The following is a 23,767-nucleotide window of genomic DNA, read 5'->3' as shown; positions in this document are numbered from 1 at the left end:
AAAGCTCTCCATGCTAGACAGCAGGGATCACCAACTACATTTGTCCAAGGGCCAAAATGTATCCAATAGACACTACTGTTCTGTAATCAGTTACTAAATACTGAATACATGGCTCTGAAAGTAATCAGAATACAGTTACAGTTACGTGTCTTAAACGTTGGAATCGGGTCTACTTTAACGTATTCAGATTACTTTTAGAATACTTTTGGAATACTTTCTTTTTCCATAACAGATGGGTATGTTTTGGGGAACAGGAGACACGTATTTTACTGTTTTAATGGCTTATCAAGAACTCAAACACAACATCTTGGTGTCATTCTGGACAGCTCTCTCTCATCTGCTCCCACATACAAAACATCACCCAGACTGCATTCTTTGTACTGTCTTAAAACCTTTCCTTAGAATATGTTATGAATTGTAAGGTGTCCTTGGGTGCTTTGAAAGGCGCCCCTAAATAGAATGAATTATCATTATTATTTATTATCTGAAACGATGTTATAACTTTTAAAACTGTTTCCAGTCACTTGCCCCATGCCTTCAGCAGCAGCAGGCCATTCACTTTGATTTCATCCCATTATGAAATGTCATAATTTCGACAATAAAGAAATGCTACATAAACGTTATCTTGCACATTTTATCTAACCATCTCCGTTTCTAACTTTCAATATATTTAAAAGAGATCTCTCTCTCTCACCTGCGTGCGGGGGCACACATTATTCATTCTTGTTCCAACATGTGTAGTTAACATATTAAACTAGGGCTGTGCAATTCATCGTATTTTAATCGCGATTACGATTTTGGCGTGCAACGATTACGAAAACAACGTAATCGAAATAAAACGATTATTATTTTTATTTATTTTTTTAAAAATGTAAATATTATTTTCTTTTTTTTATTCTTTTTTCAGTTGAATTATACTCAAAGTTCAGGGTAATCAACTCTTAAAAACATACGGTTAACTTTTTTTTTTTCAATAAATGGATGTTTTCAAAGTAAATGGATAATCGTTTTTAATAATCATGATATCAATTATTGACCAAAATAATCGTGATAATGATTTTTGCCATAATCGCACAGCCCTATATTAAACTATTCTCACATTTTACTTTTTGATAATTAACGTTACTTTTCAATTTTTAGGTTTTATAATGAAGAACCAAAAAAGGCAGATAGGTGATTAAAAATAAATATTTAAAAATAAAAGCCAGGAGGAAAGAATGTCTGAAAACAATGTAATTGTAAATCAAATACTGAAATGACACACTCATCATGTCTCATACACACATCATATAATTATGTATATATCCTGCTTCAATTCACAGGGTGTAAAACCAGGCCCAGTAGAGAACATGGCTGTGATGTTTGCACAGATAATAAAGCTGGTTGGCAAGAAGGAAGCCATATTCATTCGACCACACAACGCAGAGATACATGTGGCGTCAAACCAGAGAATGATTAGATAAATAGAGAAAACGGATATAATTTGTAAGTGAATTTATTAATGTGTTTAATAAATTCTGGCTAGGACAACCACACAAACGGCAGCAACTTTCCCTCTGCTTCATTCTTTTCTCCTGTTCAACAGGCTTATTATCTGATTATCAGCACAGCGGACTTGTAACACTAGCAGCAGTGGAGATGGAGCATCAGAACCTGGAGAATACAGCAACAACAACAAGGATCCATTTGAAGATAGGTAAATATTACAGTAATAGTGTACTTTCATTGTGTGGGTGTAACATAGTTAAATAGAGAGAGAGGGGAGAAACATTCCACTTGGACTTTATATTTTAATGAACTTAGTAATTATTGTCCTGTATTTCTTTCCGATTTCACAGCTGCAAGAACCTCCATCTGTGCCTGCACCCAGGTCAAGATCTACCGTGGCTCAAGGGCCTTCACCAGAGCCACCACCACCAAGGACCAGCAGACCAGCATCACTACAGCAGCCTCCACCTCCATCTGTGCCTGCCACAAGATTAAGATACACCTCGGTACAAAGGCCTCCACCACAGCCATCACGATCAACCCAGCCAGCAAAGAAGTCTCGCCTAGCACACCTCCCTCCCTCCGACACAGCCACCAGCAGCCCATGCACCATCACCCCCACCTACACAGCAGCCAGACCCACTGTCTTGGAAGACAGACAAAGACCATGGCACTGCTCCCCCTGTCTTTACATTTATAATGAATAGTTGGTTGAGAAAGTTCTGATATTGTCAGGGTTCGTACAGTCATTAAAAACCTGGAAAAGTCATGGAATGCAATATTTTTCCCAAAGTTTTGGAAAAGTCATGGAAATATAACTAAAGTTGCATCAAATATAATTTATATGTTATCTAATCGCCGAAATAGTAATACTATAATGATAATAAATACTGTATCGTATAATGAAATGTAAAATGGCAACTGTGGCAGTATTTAGCTGGTGAGAGATGTTTACAATCATGCCCTCTAGTCTACAGGAGCTACTATTTGATATAAAGATGCCAGGGAAGTGCAGTTTCAACAATGTATGGCTTCTAAAGAATAAGTACCAATTGTGGTTATCAAAAGACATTGACCCAAGACGTGCTAAATGCAAACTGTGTTGTAACATATTCAATATTTTGAATATGGGCGAGGCAGCGCATGCTAGCCACATGAAAGAGTCATTTAAAATCATTGGTGAAAAAGTGTATGAACCCTGTATTGTAAATATTGAGATTTTACAGTTTCTTATGTTAACATAAATAGTTGGTTGAAAAAAAAAGTTGTAATGCTCAATTTGTATTTGTACACATCACATGAACCTCAGTATGGAATATGAAGTCATGAATCAGTCCTGATGTAACTTTTCTGTGGTGAAAGTAGAGTGATATAACTATTTTACTCCAAATTCTAATTTACACATTTTCATTTTAGACATGAACAACAAATGTATATAGGCCTATAGTGTAATTCATATATTTCACTACTTTTGTGAACCAAAAACGTTGGTAAACCAAATCTGAAGCACAAAAAAAAATGGATGACATGAGTACATCTGTGTTTTCACAAGAGTTTTTAAGTTTTCCAAAAATCTGATTTCTAAGCTAAGTATCTCATAAAACAGTGCTCTAAGTCTAAGGTGAGTGACATTGCATTTCTAGCAAGACCAGAGACTGAACAATTTTGATATCTTACACCATGCCATGTTATAAGAAGTGCATTTAAAAGGTGACTTAAGGAGACATAAATACCCTTCACTTCAGTAAGATAAGGTAAGGCGATTTTATTCCAAAAATCTGATTTCTAAGCTAAGTATCTCATAAGACAGTGCTCTAAGGTGAGTGACATTGCATTTCTAGCAAGACCAGAGACTGAACATGTTTGATATGTTACACCATGCCATGTTATAAGAAGTACATTTAAAAGGTGATTTAAGGAGACATAAATACCCTTCAGTAAGATAAGATAAGGCGATTTTATTTTTAAAAGACAATGAAGGCAGGTTATATTGATTGATATATTTATTATATTGAAAGCCAAATTAATACGTAACACATTTTGTGTGTAAAAATGATTTACACATAAATAAACACAACACGTGTTGTCCCTGAGCACACTCTGTAGGTGTGTTGAAATTCAACACATGTTGTGTCATTTTTGACACATCCCTTCTAAGAGTGTACAGCAGACAGTAGCTAGCAATTTTCGACAGATACAGCCCACTCAAAAATATATTGTTTTATATAAAATTAATTAATTTATATATATATATATATTAGCTGTACACTTTACGAATATAATAGTTTTTTATGGACAACTTTACCATTCAATCTCGTCCAACTGATCTTGCAGCTGTCACTCCTCGGCTCTTGGTAGTTCAGGCATTTATCAAACCTGGCAACTCCGGGTTTCCTGGCAGCTGTCAATCAAAGTCCAGTGGCTCCGCCCCAAAGTGCCAGAAACTTTTCACGCGCGCGTAGACAGACTCAGCGAGGCTGATACTCCCGCGAGCGAGCAAGAGTGTATGGAAAGCCATTTGCGTCACAATTCGCGCGTTTATTCGCGCGTAGTTTCGCGCGGATTAACGGGTAGGTCCGTTTATTCGCGCGAAACAACGCGCGAATAAACGGGGAGGTCCGTTTTATAAACGGGGAGGTCCGTTTAAATTCAAAGTCTCAGTAACCAATCAGTGAAGAGCAAAACCAGACCAAAGCAATCTGTAGATGAAAAGTTCCTGACATTTTGAGGCTGTAAATTGTACGTTATTCCAGATTCAGGGGACTACATGCCCCTAACACACAATGTGCACATTTTACACATTGTGTGTCATAAATGTGTAACCAAGATGAACACACTCATTTGTTATTTCTGCACATTTTGTGTTATATTTCTTTAACCAGAATTAACATTTGATTGTGTAATATCTGCACATTGTGTGTCAATGACGATTACTGGAAGTACCAGGTGGTGGATATGGTTTTTATTCAAAAAATCGAATGCAAGAATACATTCATTGGACATTTATTTACAAGGATTTCATTAGCACAATATGTCATTAAGAAAATAATTGTTAACATTTAAAAATATTAATATTGTTCTAATTCATCAAATGTTGACAGAATAGATCATTCATAAAATCACACCTTATACCTATACAAACTTAATCTTCAGCAAACTATTGTTGTAAATGACTTTCAGCTGAGGGAATATAGTGATGAGATTCTTCACAAGGACCACCTTTTCAGTGTTGGATGGATAATTAAGGATAAAAATGAATGACAAGTGAGCTATTTTTTATTTATTTTTTAAATAGAATACAACAGTTCTAGCATACAAATATTACAAATGCGTGATAATAAAGCAATTGGTTATAAAGAATGTCCTTTTGTATCAAGCAAATAAAAAAACAATTTTTACAACCAATTATATTTATATATGCAATTTTCGACAGATACAGCCCACTCAAAAATATATTGTTTTATATCAAATTAATTTATATATATATATATATATAAGCTGCACACGAATATAATAGTTTTTTATGGACAACTTTACCATTCAATCTCGTCCAACTGATCTTGCAGCTGTCACTCCTCGGCTCTTGGTAGTTCAGGCATTTATCAAACCTGGCAACTCCGGGTTTCCTGGCAGCTGTCAATCAAAGTCCAGTGGCTCCGCCCCAAAGTGCCAGAAACTTTTCACGTGCGCGTCGACAGACTCCGCGAGGCTGATACTCCCGCGAGCGAGCAAGAGGGCTGTCTCTCTCTCGCAGAGCCGCTCGCGGGGGTTTAATCTGCGCGCGAGGGTCATTTTATGCGCGTGTAAAAGCACATTTTCCGCTCGTGAGTAGCTTGTTTTACGCGCTAGAATATTGACCCAAATCTGCACTCTTCACAACGAAGGATCACTTCTTCTTCAAGGCAGGGAAGGTTTTGCAGTACGCAGTCTACTGTCCCGCAGCTGCTGCCTCTCTGTTGAACTCCGGTACTGCACACAGTGGTTACTGCGAACGCCGTAACCACGCCGCAGTCACCCCCATCGTGCGGGCCGGATGAGAATGTCTGGCGGGCCGGATGTGGCCCGCGGGCCGCCAGTTGGTGGTCACTGCGATTAAAGCTTTCTCAATACTCTAATTCCCCTCCTCGACTCCTATCCTCGTGTCTTAGTCCCGCCCACAGGAGATGCGAGTCGAGGAGGGGAACCGAGGAGAGAGGAATCGAGGAGTCGAGGAGGGGAACCGAGGAGAGAGGAGTCGAGGAGGGGAACCGAGGAGAGAGGAGTCGAGGAGGGGAACCGAGGAGAGAGGAATTGCGGAGTCGAGGAGTCGAGGAGGGGAACCGAGGAGAGAGGAGTCGAGGAGAGAGGAGCCGAGGAGAGAGGACTCGAGGAGAGAGGAGTCGAGGAGGGGAACCGAGGAGAGAGGAGCCGAGGAGAGAGGACTCGAGGTGGGGAGCCGAGGAGAGAGGACTCGAGGAGGAGAGAGGAGTCGAGGAGGGGAGCCGAGGAGAGAGGAGTCGAGGAGGGGAACCGAGGAGGGGAGCCGAGGAGAGAAGACTCGAGGAGGGGAACCGAGGAGAGAGGACTCGAGGAGGGGAGCCGAGGAGAGAGGACTCGAGGAGGGGAGCCGAGGAGAGAGGACTCGAGGAGGGGAGCCGAGGAGAGAGGACTCGAGGAGGGGAGCCGAGGAGAGAGGACTCGAGGAGAGAGGACTCGAGGAGGGGAGCCGAGGAGAGAGGACTCGAGGAGGGGAGCCGAAGAGAGAGGAGTCGAGGAGGAGAACCGAGGAGAGAGGAGTCGAGCCGAGGAGAGAGGATGGGAAGCGAGGAGAGAGGAGGGGAAGCAGCAGGCGGTTAGAGGAAGGAGAACTCCTCTCCTCTGAGCGGTCATTTTGAAGAGACGTCCATTAATGATGACAGGAGGCAGCAGCCCTCTGTCTGATGGACAGATGTGTTCATGACCACTTCTATATTTACTTTGATTCATTCACAGTGCGGTGTAATGAGACATTAACAGGCTACAGATGCGGACACACACACACACACACACACACACACACACACACACACACCTCTCACCTCTCACCTCGGTTAGAGCTCCTCCAGAGAGCCTCCTCTCTCCTCTCTCCTCGGTTAGAGCTCCTCCAGAGAGCCTCCTCTCTCCTCTCTCTCCTCGGTTAGAGCTCCTCCAGAGAGCCTCCTCTCTCCTCGGTTATAGCTCCTCCAGAGAGCCTCCTCTCTCCTCTCGCATAGCTCTCCAGAGAGCCATAGCTCCTCCAGAGAGCCTCCTCTCTCCTCGGTTAGAGCTCCTCCAGAGAGCCTCCTCTCTCCTCGGTTAGAGCTCCTCCAGAGAGCCTCCTCTCTCCTCTCTCCTCGGTTAGAGCTCCTCCAGAGAGCCTCCTCTCTCCTCTCTCATAGCTCCTCCAGAGAGCCTCCTCTCTCCTCTCTCCTCACTCCTCGGTTATACCTCCTCCAGAGAGCCTCCTCTCTCCTCGGTTATAGCTCCTCCAGAGAGCCTCCTCTCTCCTCTCTCCTCGGTTATAGCTCCTCCAGAGAGCCTCCTCTCTCCTCTCTCCTCGGTTATAGCTCCTCCAGAGAGCCTCCTCTCTCCTTGGTTATAGCTCCTCCAGAGAGCCTCCTCTCTCCTCGGTTATAGCTCCTCCAGAGCCTCCTCGACGCTCGATCCTCGATTCTCGATGTGCATTTAGAGAAATGAGATGTCCTTCAACATGGCGCGCTGAAATTCATTTCCGGGTCACTACCGGAGGACCGAGGAGTCGAGGAGGGGAAATTAGAACATTGAGAAACCTTCTGATGATGCTTATTGAGTTTATTTAGAAACCCTTAATGTGTCTGAAATACAAAGAAAGGAAACCAACAAACAAATGTTAGTACTTTTATTTATTTCTTACACTGAGGCAGAATATCACAAATAAATGTAAAAAAAGAAATTTCACAATAAAACATCCGGTTGGTTCTCGGACAGAAACACAGAAGAAGAACCAATTCCTCTTCTTCTCTTTAATATTCACGCTGTGTCTGAAGTCAAAGTACTGCCATCACTATTTAGGGTCAGGGTCAGAAGGGTTAGGGTCAGAAGGGTTAGGGTCAGGGTCAGAAGGGTCATCCATCTGTCTGAAGGATCACTTTATGGCAGCAGACGGTCTGCTGTCTGTCTGAAGGAGGATCACTTTATGGCAGCAGACGGTCTGCTGTCTGTCTGATGGAGGATCACTTTATGGCAGCAGACGGTCTGCTGTCTGATGGAGGATCACTTTATGGCAGCACGTCGACGGTCTGCTGTCTGTCTGATGGAGGATCGCTTTATGGCAGCAGATGGTCTGCTGTCTGTCTGATGGAGGATCGCTTTATGGCAGCAGACGGTCTGCTGTCTGATGGAGGATCGCTTTATGGCAGCAGACGGTCTGCTGTCTGTCTGATGGAGGATCACTTTATGGCAGCAGACGGTCTGCTGTCTGTCTGAAGGATCACTTTATGGCAGCAGATGGTCTGCTGTCTGTCTGAAGGATCACTTTATGGCAGCAGATGGTCTGCTGTCTGTCTGATGGAGGATCACTTTATGGCAGCAGACGGTCTGCTGTCTGTCTGATGGAGGATCGCTTTATGGCAGCAGACGGTCTGCTGTCTGTCTGATGGAGGATCACTTTATGGCAGCAGACGGTCTGCTGTCTGTCTGATGGAGGATCGCTTTATGGCAGCAGACGGTCTGCTGTCTGTCTGATGGAGGATCACTTTATGGCAGCAGACGGTCTGCTGTCTGTCTGATGGAGGATCGCTTTATGGCAGCAGACGGTCTGCTGTCTGTCTGATGGAGGATCGCTTTATGGCAGCAGACGGTCTGCTGTCTGTCTGATGGAGGATCACTTTATGGCAGCAGACGGTCTGCTGTCTGTCTGATGGAGGATCACTTTATGGCAGCAGACGGTCTGCTGTCTGTCTGATGGAGGATCACTTTATGGCAGCAGACGGTCTGCTGTCTGTCTGATGGAGGATCACTTTATGGCAGCAGACGGTCTGTCTGAAGGAGGATCACTTTTTGGCGACGGTGGCGGCGCGGTTCAGCCGGTCAATGAGCAGCCGGTCGGAGGTGGAGCTTCGAGAAAGAACCAACGCCATCTCTGACTCGTTCTTTCTCTCGATGGCAGCGTCCGCCGCTCCCTCCAGGTCGCTGAGGAGAAGAGAAGAAGAGTCACTGATGATGTCACTGATGACCACACTGATGACCTCACTGACGGTGACAGTCTTACCTGACGGCCAGGTGTGCTCTGACCCTCTGCTCCGGCATTACCTTGGAGACGTACTTCTTGGCTTCAAACCTGTTGTTGCTCTTCATGCAGACGTCCACAAACGCCTGAGAAACACAGAGCGTCCATTATCACCATATATTACAATATCACCATGTGATGACATCACAATATCACTATATATATCACTACGTGATGACATCACAATATATATATCACAATATCACCATGTGATGACATCACAATATCACCACGTGATGACATCACAATATATATCACCACGTGATGACATCACAATATATATCACAATATCACCACGTGATGACATTACAATATATATCACAATATCACCATGTGATGTCATCACAATATCACTATATATATATTACAATATCACCATGTGATGACATCACAATATCACCACGTGATGACATCACAATATATATCACCACGTGATGACAACACAATATATATCACCACGTGATGACATCACAATATATATTACAATATCACCATGTGATGACATCACAATATCACCACGTGATGACATCACAATATATATCACAATATCACCACGTGATGACATCACAATATATATCACAATATCACCATGTGATGACATCACAATATCACTATATATATCACTACGTGATGACATCACAATATATATCACAATATCACCACGTGATGACATCACAATATATATCACAATATCACCATGTGATGACATCACAATATCACTATATATATCACAATATCACCACGTGATGACATCACAATATATATATCACAATATCACCACGTGATGACATCACAATATATATATCACAATATCACCACGTGATGACATCACAATATATATATCACAATATCACCACGTGATGACATCACAATATATATATCACAATATCACCATGTGATGACATCACAATATCACTATATATATCACAATATCACCACGTGATGACATCACAATATATATATCACAATATCACCACGTGATGACATCACAATATATATATCACAATATCACCACGTGATGACATCACAATATATATCACAATATCACCACGTGATGACATCACAATATATATCACAATATCACCATGTGATGACATCACAATATCACTATATATATCACAATATCACCACGTGATGACATCACAATATATATATCACAATATCACCACGTGATGACATCACAATATATATCACAATATCACCACGTGATGACATCACAATATATATATCACAATATCACCACGTGATGACATCACAATATATATATCACAATATCACCACGTGATGACATCACAATATATATATCACAATATCACCACGTGATGACATCACAATATATATCACAATATCACCACGTGATGACATCACAATATATATATCACAATATCACCACGTGATGACATCACAATATATATCACAATATCACAATATATATATTACAATATCACCATGTGATGACATCACAATATATATCACAATATCACCACGTGATGACATCACAATATATATATCACAATATCACCACGTGATGACATCACAATATCACTATATATTAAAATATCCCCATATGATGGAATTATGATGACACGATATTATGATATTCAGAAGACATGATATAATGACATTACAATGATATCATATTATGATGTCACGATATGATGACATTATATAATGATGTCACGATACTATGATATTATTATGTCACAATATGATGATATTATGATGTCAATATATTATGATGTTATATCACGATATTATGATGTCACGATATTATGATGTCACGATATGTCACTGATGACATGATATTATGTTGTCATGATATTATGATGTCATGATATTGTGATGTCATCATATTGTAATGTCATGATATGTCACGATATGATCAATCAATCAATGTTTATTCATATAGCCCAATATCACAAATGTTACATTTGTCTCAGTGGACTTCACAGTTTGTACAGAATATCAGTATGACAATACGACACCCTCTGTCCTTAGACACTCTGTCCTCAGACACTCTGTCCTCAGACCCTCTGTCCTCAGACCCTCTGTCCTCAGACCCTCACATCGTACAAGGAAACACTTCCGGAGAAAACCCACAGTGATGATGACATCATTATAATGATGTCACTGATGACATGATATTATGATGTCACTGATGACATGATATTATGATGTCACTGATGACATGATATTATGATGTCACTGATGACATGATATTATGATGTCACTGATGACATGATATTATGATGTCACTGATGACATGATATTATGATGTCACTGATGACATGATGTCACTGATGACATGATATTATGATGTCACTGATGACATGATATTATGATGTCACTGATGACATGATATTATGATGTCACTGATGACATGATATTATGATGTCACTGATGACATGATATTATGATGTCACTGATGACATGATATTATGATGATGCTATCAGGCTATGATATGACAAAGAATAGCTACTCGAGCTGAGCATTTCGAGGATTAACAGGCTGGGCAGGGCTTCCTCTCACCAAGTAGCCAATAGGAGACTTCTTGCTCTTGGAGAACTTCTCTAGCTCCTCCCACTCCTCTTTCTCCGCCAAAGACTTCAGCTTCAGCCACCAATACCTGAGAGACAGGGGAACACGTCAGCCAATCAGAGCTCAGGTAGCGGTTAGTGTGTGAACAGCCTCATGCAGTAAGCCTGAGTCCCCAGCTGACTCAGAAAGCGACTCAGGTTCTGGTCCAGGCTCTCGTCATCTCACGCCTAGACTACTGCAACTCCCTCCTGGCTGGTCTACCTGCATGTGCCATCCGACCTCTGCAGCTCATCCAGAATGCAGCGGCTCGTCTGGTTTTCAACCTTCCTAAATTCTCCCACACCACTCCGCTCCTCCGCTCCTCCGCTCCCTTCACTGGCTTCCGGTAACTGCTAGAATCCACTTCAAGACACTGGTACTTGCTTACCGTGCTGCGAATGGATCTGGCCCTTCCTACATCCAGGACATGGTTAAACCGTACACCCCAGCGCGTGCACTACGCTCTGCATCAGCCAAACGACTCGTTGCGCCCTCGCTGCGAGGGGGACCCAAGTTCCCATCGGCGAAAACACGTGGGTTTGCTATCCTGGCTCCAAGATGGTGGAATGAGCTCCCCATTGACATCAGGACGGCAGATAGCTTGCACATCTTCCGGCGCAAACTGAAAACTCATCTCTTTCGACTCCACTTCGAGCGTTAGAACGATTAACGAAGCACTTTTATACCAATAAAGGACTGGATTACCTAAAGCCAGTTGAGCAGCACTTGAAATGTTTGGCTCTATGAAACCTGATATACTTATATGATTCTGTTTTTTTCAAGGTTGTGTCTTCCTGGTCGAATGTACTTATTGTAAGTCGCTTTGGACAAAAGCGTCAGCTAAATGCAATGTAATGTAATGTAATGTAATAAGCCAATCACAGAACAGTTAGCCGTCTCACCTCTTGTCAGGAACTCTGAAGTCTCTGTAGAGCTGCTCCGCCTGTTTGTGGAGACCCAGAGCCAGCAGAGCCTCCATGGTGGCCTGGAAACCAAGGAGACGGTTAACCCCGCCCCTTTATTTAACAACAGCCCCGCCCCTTTATACATGTGGCACGCCCCCTTTACCTGTAGAGAAAGTCCCAGAAGCCCCGCCCCTTTCTCATCGTCTAGTTTGCGTTGGAATCTCAGCAGACGCATCTCGTCCTCTGTGGCCTGAAACAAAAAACATGTTAGATTATGTTAGATCCAGGTCTTCACAGGTGAGGTGTTACCTGTCCGACAGGTGAGAGCAGATAGAGCATTACCTGTGACACACTTCAGTTTAATATATCCGAGAGGATTACCTTTGCTGAGAACTCGTTCTTTGCCTTGTTGTACTCGTCCACAGCGCTCTGCAGGAGAGACAGACGGCTGTCCAACCTCTGCAAGACAGGTGAGACAGACAGGTGAGATACAGACAGGTGAGACACAGACAGGTGAGACACAGACAGGTGTGAGACACAAACAGGTGAGACACAGACAGGTGAGACACAGACAGGTGAGACACAGACAGGTGAGACACAGACAGGTGATATGAACAGGTGTTACCTTCTCTCTGTAGCTGGCAGTAACTTGGTAGTTGGCCAGTTCCTGGTGATCGTCGTCCTGGTTATACAGGTCCTTCAGAGTTTCCTGTTCCTGCAGCTTACAGAACTGAAAACAACAACAAACTACAGGTAATAAACTACAGGTTAATAAACTACATGTTATTAACATGTTGTTTATTAACCTGTGGTTTAGAACAGGTTAATAAACTACAGGTAATAAACTACAGGAAGTACCTGTCTGTAGAGGCTCAGAGCCACAGGCTGGTTCCTCAGGGTCATGAAGAAATCTCCTCTGTTCATCTCGTTCTTCAGGTACGTCACCACCGTGTACACTTAGGGGGGGAAACATACTCACATCATCTACACATGACACAGGTGACGGCGGGGCTACTACACAGGTGTGGCTAAGATACAGGTGTGGGCAGGGCTAACACTCGGGTGTGGGCGGGGCTAACACTCAGATGTGGGCGGGGCTAACACTCGGAGGGGAATAACATACAGGTGTGGGCAGTGCTAACGCTCGGGTGTGGGCGGGGCTAATACTCAGGTGGGGCTAACATACAGGTGTGGGCTAACATACAGGTGTGGGCAGGGATAACACTCAGGTGTGGGCGGGGCTTACCCAGGTCGGTGTCTCCGCTCTCCACAGCCTTACTGAGGGCCAGCTGACTCCTCTTCATCTTCAGCAGCAGAGGAACCTGTTCTCCAGAGCGGGCCTCAAAGTCCAGGAGCTGAAATATATATATATATATATATATATATATGTACACTTGTACATACTGTGTATATAAATACACAGGTGTGTGAAGGTGTAATGACTCACCTTGATGGCCAGCTCCGTGCGGCCACACTCGTAGGCTTTAGCTGCGATGTGAGAGTAAGACACACCAGGTGAGTCTCCCACCTTCACACATACCGCCCGGGCAATCGCCTCATCCGTCAGGTCCTTCTGCTGCACCTGTACAGGTGAGGCAGGTGAGGCAGTCGAGACAGTAAGACAGGTGAGTGAGAGAGACAGTGAGACAAGGGACTGAGCGAGACAGTGAGACAGGTTACCTTGCAGGAGGCCCAGTGCTTGAGGACTCGGCTGACTCCCTGGTAATCTGGAATCTTCAGGTAACGACAGATCTCTATCGCTAACGGGTAAAATTGTCTGTACACCAACCTGAGAGACACACAGGTAAGAGACGGACAGGTGAGAGACAGACAGGTAGAGACACACAGGTGAGAGACAGAAAGGTAGAGACAGACAGGTAGAGACACACAGGTGAGAGACAGACAGGTGAGAGACAGAAAGGTAGAGACACACAGGTGAGAGACAGACAGGTGAGAGACAGAAAGGTAGAGACAGACGGGTAGAGACACACAGGTGAGAGACAGACAGGTAGAGACACACAGGTGAGAGACACACAGGTGAGAGACAGACGGGTAGAGACACACAGGTGACAGACAGACGGGTAGAGACAGACAGGTGAGAGACAGACGGGTAGAGACAGAAAGGTAGAGACAGACAGGTAGAGACACACAGGTGAGAGACAGACGGGTAGAGACACACAGGTGAGAGACAGACGGGTAGAGACAGACAGGTGAGAGACAGACGGGTAGAGACAGAAAGGTAGAGACAGACAGGTAGAGACACACAGGTGAGAGACAGACGGGTAGAGACACACAGGTGAGAGACAGACGGGTAGAGACAGACAGGTGAGAGACAGACGGGTAGAGACAGACGGGTAGAGACAGACGGGTAGAGACAGACAGGTAGAGACAGACAGGTGAGAGACAGACGGGTCGAGACACACAGGTGAGAGACAGACGGGTAGAGACAGACAGGTGAGAGACAGACAGACAGGTGAGAGACAGACAGGTAGAGACAGACGGGTAGAGACAGACGGGTAGAGACAGACGGGTAGAGACAGACAGGTGAGAGACAGACAGGTAGAGACAGACAGGTAGAGACAGACAGGTAGAGACAGACAGGTAGAGACAGACAGGTGAGACGGACAGGTGAGACGGACAGGTAGAGACAGACAGGTGAGACGGACAGGTAGAGACAGACGGGTAGAGACAGACAGGTAGAGACGGACAGGTGAGAGACAGACATGTAGAGACAGGCGGGTAGACACAGACAGGTGAGACGGACAGGTAGAGACAGACAGGTGAGAGACAGGCGGGTAGACACAGACAGGTGAGACGGACAGGTAGAGACAGACAGGTGAGAGACAGGCGGGTAGACACAGACAGGTGAGACAGACAGGTACAGACAGGTAGAGACAGAGAGGTGAGAGACACACAGGTAAAAGACAGACAGGTGAGAGACAGAAAGGTAGAGACAGACAGGTAAAGACAGGCGGGTCGAGACAGACAAGTAGAGACAGGCGGGTAGAGACAGACAGGTGAGAGACAGACGGGTAGAGACAGAAAGGTAGAGACAGACAGGTAGAGACACACAGGTGAGAGACAGACGGGTAGAGACACACAGGTGAGAGACAGACGGGTAGAGACAGACAGGTGAGAGACAGACGGGTAGAGACAGAAAGGTAGAGACAGACAGGTAGAGACACACAGGTGAGAGACAGACGGGTAGAGACACACAGGTGAGAGACAGACGGGTAGAGACAGACAGGTGAGAGACAGACGGGTAGAGACAGACGGGTAGAGACAGACGGGTAGAGACAGACGGGTAGAGACAGACAGGTGAGAGACAGACGGGTCGAGACACACAGGTGAGAGACAGACGGGTAGAGACAGACAGGTGAGAGACAGACAGACAGGTGAGAGACAGACGGGTAGAGACAGACGGGTAGAGACAGACGGGTAGAGACAGACGGGTAGAGACAGACAGGTAGAGACAGACAGGTAGAGACAGACAGGTGAGACGGACAGGTGAGACGGACAGGTAGAGACAGACAGGTGAGACGGACAGGTAGAGACAGACGGGTAGAGACAGACAGGTAGAGACGGACAGGTGAGAGACAGACATGTAGAGACAGGCGGGTAGACACAGACAGGTGAGACGGACAGGTAGAGACAGACAGGTGAGAGACAGGCGGGTAGACACAGACAGGTGAGACGGACAGGTAGAGACAGACAGGTGAGAGACAGGCGGGTAGACACAGACAGGTGAGACAGACAGGTACAGACAGGTAGAGACAGAGAGGTGAGAGACACACAGGTAAAAGACAGACAGGTGAGAGACAGAAAGGTAGAGACAGACAGGTAAAGACAGGCGGGTCGAGACAGACAAGTAGAGACAGGCGGGTAGAGACAGACAGGTGAGACAGACAGGTACAGACAGGTTCAGACAGACAGGTACAGACAGGTAGAGACAGACAGGTGAGAGACAGGCGGGTAGACACAGACAGGTGAGACAGACAGGTACAGACAGGTAGAGACAGAGAGGTGAGAGACACACAGGTAAAAGACAGACAGGTGAGAGACAGAAAGGTAGAGACAGACAGGTAAAGACAGGCGGGTCGAGACAGACAAGTAGAGACAGGCGGGTAGACACAGACAGGTGAGACAGACAGGTACAGACAGGTAGAGACAGAGAGGTGAGAGACACACAGGTAAAAGACAGACAGGTGAGAGACAGAAAGGTAGAGACAGACAGGTAAAGACAGGCGGGTCGAGACAGGCGGGCAGAGACAGACAAGTAGAGACAGGCGGGTAGAGACAGACAGGTGAGACAGACGTGTAGAGACAGACAGGTTGGACTCACCTGTCGATCAGCACCTGTAGAGTCATCTGTTTGAATCTGAGGTCAGAGGTCAAGGATCAAATTGCATCAGGTGATGACATCACTACAGGTAACAGACTGCACTACATGTCCCATGATGCACCTGTGAGTGAGGCTAACTACAGGTAACAGACTACAGTTCCCATGATGCCCTGTGTTAGAGGATACTGAGTGTGGGTGAGAGGCAGACCCACGCTGCTCTCTCTCACTGAGTTCAGAACCCTCAGCTCTCTGCAGGTCAGAACAAACGGGTCGGGAACAAAGTCCGTCAGGAAGCACTTCCCAAAGGACGCTGCCTACAACACAGAACAACAACACAGAACAACAACACAGAACAACAACACAGAACAACAACACAGATTTATACCTGAGATAGAACTCACCCTGAGCAGGTCCTTCTGGGTAATGGAGTCGTACTCGTGTCCTGCCGCCTCCACACACTGACGGACTGCTTCTCCCAGCATGCTTTGCTCCTTTATCTCCCTCAGGTACTCATCAGCCTTCTGACTGGACTTCTACAGAGAGACACACAGGTAGTCAGACAGGTAGACAGTCAGAAAGAGAGTCAGAGCGACAGGTAGAAAGTCAGACAGACAGACAGACAAAGAGACAGGTGGACAGTCAGATAGGTGGACAGTCAGACAGGGAGTCAGTCAGACAGGGAGTCAGTCAGACAGGTCGACAGTCAGACAGACAGGTAGTCAGGTAGACAGTCAGACAGGTAGTCAGTCAGACAGGTGGACAGTCAGACAGGGAGTCAGGTAGACAGTCAGACAGGGAGTCAGTCAGACAGGTAGTCAGTCAGACAGGTAGTCAGTCAGACAGGGAGTCAGTCAGACAGGTAGACAGTCAGACAGGGAGTCAGTCAGACAGTCTGACAGGTAGACAGTCAGACAGGGAGTCAGTCAGACAGGGAGTCAGTCAGACAGGGAGTCAGTCAGACAGGGAGTCAGTCAGACAGGGAGTCAGTCAGACAGGTAGTCAGTCAGACAGGGAGTCAGTCAGACAGGTGGACAGTCAGACAGGGAGTCAGGTAGACAGTCAGACAGGTAGACAGTCAGACAGGTAGTCAGTCAGACAGGTAGTCAGTCAGACAGGTAGTCAGTCAGACAGGGAGTCAGTCAGACAGGGAGTCAGTCAGACAGGTAGACAGTCAGACAGGGAGTCAGTCAGACAGGGAGTCAGTCAGACAGGTAGACAGTCAGACAGGTAGACAGTCAGACAGGGAGTCAGTCAGACAGGTAGTCAGTCAGACAGGTAGACAGTCAGACAGGTAGACAGTCAGACAGGTAGTCAGTCAGACAGGGAGTCAGTCAGACAGGGAGTCAGTCAGACAGGTAGACAGTCAGACAGGTAGACAGTCAGACAGGGAGTCAGTCAGACAGTCTGACAGGTAGACAGTCAGACAGGGAGTCAGTCAGACAGGGAGTCAGTCAGACAGGGAGTCAGTCAGACAGGGAGTCAGTCAGACAAGGAGTCAGTCAGACAAGGAGTCAGTCAGACAGGTAGACAGTCAGACAGGGAGTCAGTCTGACAGGTAGACAGTCAGACAGGGAGTCAGTCAGACAGGTAGACAGTCAGACAGGTAGACAGTCAGACAGGTAGTCAGTCAGACAGGTAGTCAGTCAGACAGGTAGTCAGTCAGACAGACAGGTAGTCAGTCAGACAGGTAGTCAGTCAGACAGGTAGTCAGTCAGACAGGTAGACAGTCAGACAGGTAGTCAGTCAGACAGACAGGTAGTCAGGTAGACAGTCAGACAGGTAGTCAGACAGACAGGTAGTCAGGTAGACAGTCAGACAGGTAGTCAGTCAGACAGGTAGTCAGTCAGACAGGTAGTCAGTCAGACAGGGAGTCAGTCAGACAGGGAGTCAGTCAGACAGGTAGACAGTCAGACAGGGAGTCAGTCAGACAGGGAGTCAGTCAGACAGGTAGACAGTCAGACAGGTAGACAGTCAGACAGGGAGTCAGTCAGACAGGGAGTCAGTCAGACAGGTAGTCAGTCAGACAGGTAGACAGTCAGACAGGTAGACAGTCAGACAGGTAGTCAGTCAGACAGGGAGTCAGTCAGACAGGGAGTCAGTCAGACAGGTAGACAGTCAGACAGGTAGACAGTCAGACAGGGAGTCAGTCAGACAGGTAGACAGTCAGACAGGTAGTCAGTCAGACAGGGAGTCAGTCAGACAGGTAGACAGTCAGACAGGTAGACAGTCAGACAGGGAGTCAGTCAGACAGTCTGACAGGTAGACAGTCAGACAGGGAGTCAGTCAGACAGGGAGTCAGTCAGACAGGGAGTCAGTCAGACAGGGAGTCAGTCAGACAAGGAGTCAGTCAGACAAGGAGTCAGTCAGACAGGTAGACAGTCAGACAGGGAGTCAGTCTGACAGGTAGACAGTCAGACAGGGAGTCAGTCAGACAGGTAGACAGTCAGACAGGTAGACAGTCAGACAGGTAGTCAGTCAGACAGGTAGTCAGTCAGACAGGTAGTCAGTCAGACAGGTAGTCAGTCAGACAGACAGGTAGTCAGTCAGACAGGTAGTCAGTCAGACAGGTAGTCAGTCAGACAGGTAGACAGTCAGACAGGGAGTCAGTCAGACAGACAGGTAGTCAGGTAGACAGTCAGACAGGTAGACAGTCAGACAGGGAGTCAGCCAGACAGGTAGTCAGACAGGGAGGTAGTCAGACAGGGAGTCAGTCAGACAGGGAGTCAGTCAGACAGGTAGACAGTCAGACAGGTAGTCAGTCAGACAGGGAGTCAGTCAGACAGGGAGTCAGTCAGACAGGGAGTCAGTCAGACAGGGAGTCAGTCAGACAGGTAGACAGTCAGACAGGGAGTCAGTCAGACAGGGAGTCAGTCAGATAGACAGACAGACAGGTAGACAGTCAGACAGGTAGTCAGTCAGACAGGGAGTCAGTCAGACAGGTAGACAGTCAGACAGGGAGTCAGACAGGTAGTCAGTCAGTCAGACAGGTCGACAGTCAGACAGGTAGACAGTCAGACAGGGAGTCAGACACGTAGTTAGATAGACAGTCAGACAGGTCGACAGTCAGATAGGTAGACAGACAGTCAGACAGACAGACAGTCAGACAGAGAGACAGGCAGTCAGACAGTCAGAAAAACAGTCAGACAGTTAGACAGTCAGACAGTCAGACAGGTAGTCAGACAGACAGGTACCTGGTACTCCCGGTGGGCCTCCAGCAAAAGAGCTCCAGGAGCCATGGAGGCGATCTTGAAGATCTCCTGACAGACGAGAGGAACCTCCTGAAGGAGTTCCTGCTGAGAGGAGCTGAGGATCCGGACCCCGTCCAATTCTCCCACCAGAACACAGGGTTCCTCTATCGGGAACCTGGTCAGAGGTCAAGGCTCACAGCGGAGAACCAGAGAACCATTAAAACAACAAGAAGCCTACTGAGGTCCAGGAGAACCCTACTGAGGTCCAGGAGGACCCTACTGAGGTCCAGGAGAACCTTACTGAGGTCCAGGAGAACCTTACTGATGTCCAGGAGAACCCTACTCATGTCCAGGAGAACCCTACTCAGGTCCAGGAGAACCCTACTCAGGTCCAGGAGAACCCTACTCAGGTCCAGGAGGACCCTACAAGGTCCAGGTACCCTAATGAGTTCCAGTCCAAACTGGTTTGTGGTTCTATTCTGAAATGGTCTAAAGGATACTGGATGTTGTCCTGACGGACTCCAACCACCATCAGCAGTTTGTCCCACAGCAGAACCACAGACGGCTGCTGACTCTTTGGCCTGCGACACCTGGACAGGTATAGACAGGTACAGAGGCTGAGACAGGTGAGACGGGTGAGACAGGTGAGAGGACAGACGGGTAGACAGACAGGTACATACCAGACCATCTGTTGGGGGGGGTTTGTGTTCTTGGTGTCCACTTCATTCAGTTTGTCCTGCAGGCACAGAAGCACCTGTCAATCACCCACACAGACCCCACCCCCTCACCACCTGTCAATCACCCACACAGACCCCATCCCCTCACCACCTGTCAATCTCCCACACAGACCCCAACCCCTCACCACCTGTCAATCACCCACACAGACCCCACCCCCTCACCACCTGTCAATCACCCACACAGACCCCACCCCCTCACCACCTGTCAATCACCCACACAGACATCACCACCTGTCAATCACCCACACCGACCCCACCCCCTCACCACCTGTCAATCACCCACACAGACCCCACCCCCTCACCACCTGTCAATCACCCAAAGAGACCCTACCCCCTCACCTCATGTAAATCACCCACACAGACCCCACCACCTGTCAATCACCCACACCGACCCCGCCCCAACTGTCAATTACCGACCCCCACCCCCAAACCACCTGTCAATCAACCACACAGACCCCACCACCTCGCCACCTGTCAATCACTAAGACTCCACCCCCTCACCACCTTACACAGACTCCCCCCCCTTACCACCTGTCAATAACACAGACTCCACCCCCTTACCACCTGTCAATAACACAGACTCCACCCCCTCACCACCTGTCAATAACACAGACTCCACCCCCTCACCACCTGTCAATCACAAAGACCCCATCCCCTCACCACCTGTCAATCACACAGACCACATCCCCTTACCACCTGTCAATCACACAGACCCCACCCCCTCACCACCTGTCAATCACCCACACAGACGCCATCCCCTCACCTCATGTAAATCACCCACACAGACCCCACCCCCTCACCACCTGTCAATCACCCACACCGACCCCGCCCCCGCCCCACCCGTCAATCACCGACCCCACCCCCCTAACCACCTGTCGATCAACCACACAGACCCCACCCCCTCACCACCTGTCAATCACACAGACCCCACCCCCTCACCACCTGTCAATCACAAATGGCGCGTTTCCACTACAGGCCTCGCTCTGTTTGGTTAGGCCTTATTAGGCCCGGCTCACTTTAATGCTGCGCTTCCATTACAGTTTAGGAACTGGGGCAGTTACTATAGTAACGCAGTGTAGGCGGAGCCGTGACGTCTTCTTCAATGAGCGCCCCAAAAAACAACACAGCCGTTAGCTGTTAGCACTCAGAGCTCACAGCTCCTCATATCTGTTCAGAAACTAGACAAAAGTTAAACAAGTACAAACCACAGACTGTCTGTGTCATGGAGAATACAGTCGCTGGTTTATTTATGTCTGTATAGGCCGTTGTTGTGAGTGTGGACGGTCGGAGCATATATAACGTTAGCTTAGCCAAGCTCCATTTAGAAAGCACGCATTTTAAAAGGGTTTTTCGTCTGCCGTCTGTCTGCAGACTTGTCAAAGCATTAATTCATGGTTTTTACTAACCGGTATCAGTATGTTGTTACTTCGGCATCATTTTGAAACGTGTATTACAATTAAATCACGGACAAATATGTTCATGTTGTTGTAGTTGTAGCCCCCTTGCCAGCGATTCTCTCTTAGCATACTCAGCCCGACTCAGCCTGGTTGTTCCTGGCCCTAGAACCACCATTTAGTCGGGCCAGAAAAAAAGGTGAAAAAGTAGCCCCGGGCCAAAACTAGGCCAAGTGGAAACGCAACCAAAAACGGGCCCCGCACGGCTCGGCACGCTTAAAGCGAGCAACCCGCTGCAGTGGAAACGCGCCAAAAGACTCCACCCCCTTACCACTTGTCAATAACACAGACTCCACCCCCTCACCACCTGTCAATCACAAAGACCCCATCCCCTCACCACCTGTCAATCACACAGACCACATCCCCTTACCAACTGTCAATCACACAGACCCCACCCCCTCACCCCCTGTCAATCACCCACACAGACTCCACCCCCTCACCCCCTGTCAATCACACAGACAACCACCCCGCCCCTGCACCACCTGTTAATCACCGCCCCGCCCCCTCACCCCGGTCAGATAAGGACCCTAATTGGTCGCTCACCTGAAGGTGGGAGGGGCCTGTCCACAGGTGTCCGGTCTCTGTGAACAGAGCCAGGTATTTGTAGCTGAAGGAGACGGACATGTGGACGATGCTGCCAGACTGAGGACCCAGACCTGGAGGACTCTGAGAGACAGACAGGTAGTTAGTGACGTGTCTCACCTGTCTGTCTACCTGTCTGTGTACCTGTCTGTGTCTCTGACTGTCTCACCACCGCGGTGCAGGACGTGTTGTCCAGGATGTAGAGATCCGGTCCGGTGGACAGCAGGACTTTAGTCTGCCGGTCCTGGGTCAGAACCAGCCAGCAGACAGGCTTCCCCTGGAGACCTGGTGAGAGGGGGACAGGTGAGTGGGAGACAGGTGAGAGGGGGACAGGTGAGAGGGAGACAGGTGAGAGACAGGTGAGAGGTGAGAGGGAGACAGGTGAGAGGGAGACATGTGAGAGGGGGACAGGTGAGAGGGAGACATGTGAGAGGGGGACAGGTGAGAGGGGGACATGTGAGAGGGGGACAGGTGAGAGGGGGACAGGTGAGAGGGAGAGGTGACAGTGAGAGGGGGAGAGAGGGACAGGTGAGAGGGTGAGAGGTGAGAGGGAGACAGGTGAGAGGGAGACAGGTGAGAGGGAGACAGGTGAGAGGGGGACAGGTGAGAGGGGGACAGGTGAGAGGGAGACAGGTGAGAGGTGAGAGGGAGACAGGTGAGAGGGAGACAGGTGAGAGGGGGAGAGGTGAGAGGGGGACAGGTGAGAGGGGGACAGGTGAGAGGGGGACAGGTGAGAGGGAGACAGGTGAGAGGGAGACAGGTGAGAGGGAGACAGGTGAGAGGGGGACAGGTGAGAGGGGGGAGGTGAGAGGGGGACAGGTGAGAGGGGGACAGGTGAGAGGGGGACAGGTGAGAGGGGGACAGGTGAGAGGGGGACAGGTGAGAGGGGGACAGGTGAGAGGGGACAGGTGAGAGGGGACAGGTGAGAGGAGGGTGAGAGGGAGAGGTGACAGGGAGAGGTGAGAGGGAGACAGGGGAGGGTGAGACCGACAGGTAGGTGGACCCTCACCTGGGACCTCAGGTAACCTCCGGAGCTTTAGGTCGTCGATGTTGGTCGCCAAGGTGAATCGAGAGGAACCCGTTACTATGGCAACCCCTGTTCCATAAGGAGAGTGGAACACCTGGGCCTCCAACACCTGAGACTGAACCACTTCCTGTTTACAGAGAGAGAGAGACAGGTACACCTGAGACTGAACCACTTCCTGTTTACAGAGAGAGAGACAGGTACA

General features: G+C 47.6%; 1 protein-coding gene across 2 annotated transcripts; it reads right to left on the bottom strand.

The window, feature by feature from the left end:
- Positions 1-7,349: 7,349 nt before the first annotated feature.
- Positions 7,350-23,692, bottom strand: vps16 (vacuolar protein sorting 16 homolog; the record flags this gene model as incomplete). 2 transcript variants are annotated; one of them, XM_034233250.1, is given in 20 exon segments in its annotated part: positions 7,350-8,655; positions 8,735-8,838; positions 11,283-11,379; positions 12,233-12,315; positions 12,399-12,485; positions 12,617-12,694; positions 12,861-12,965; positions 13,094-13,191; positions 13,482-13,590; positions 13,683-13,817; positions 13,916-14,024; positions 16,578-16,613; positions 16,764-16,891; positions 16,979-17,110; positions 19,769-19,940; positions 20,266-20,355; positions 20,446-20,501; positions 22,500-22,622; positions 22,708-22,823; positions 23,548-23,692. In XM_034233250.1, coding segments are annotated over 20 exon segments (2,142 nt in total), but the record flags the coding sequence as incomplete, so codon positions are not given.
- Between the last annotated feature and the right edge of the window lie 75 nt (positions 23,693-23,767).

The sequence above is a fragment of the Gymnodraco acuticeps genome, unplaced genomic scaffold (assembly GCF_902827175.1).
Source record: "Gymnodraco acuticeps unplaced genomic scaffold, fGymAcu1.1, whole genome shotgun sequence".
Taxonomy (NCBI): domain Eukaryota; kingdom Metazoa; phylum Chordata; class Actinopteri; order Perciformes; family Bathydraconidae; genus Gymnodraco; species Gymnodraco acuticeps.
Note: the sequence above shows the minus strand (reverse complement) of the source record. Positions and strands in the feature narration are given on the sequence as shown.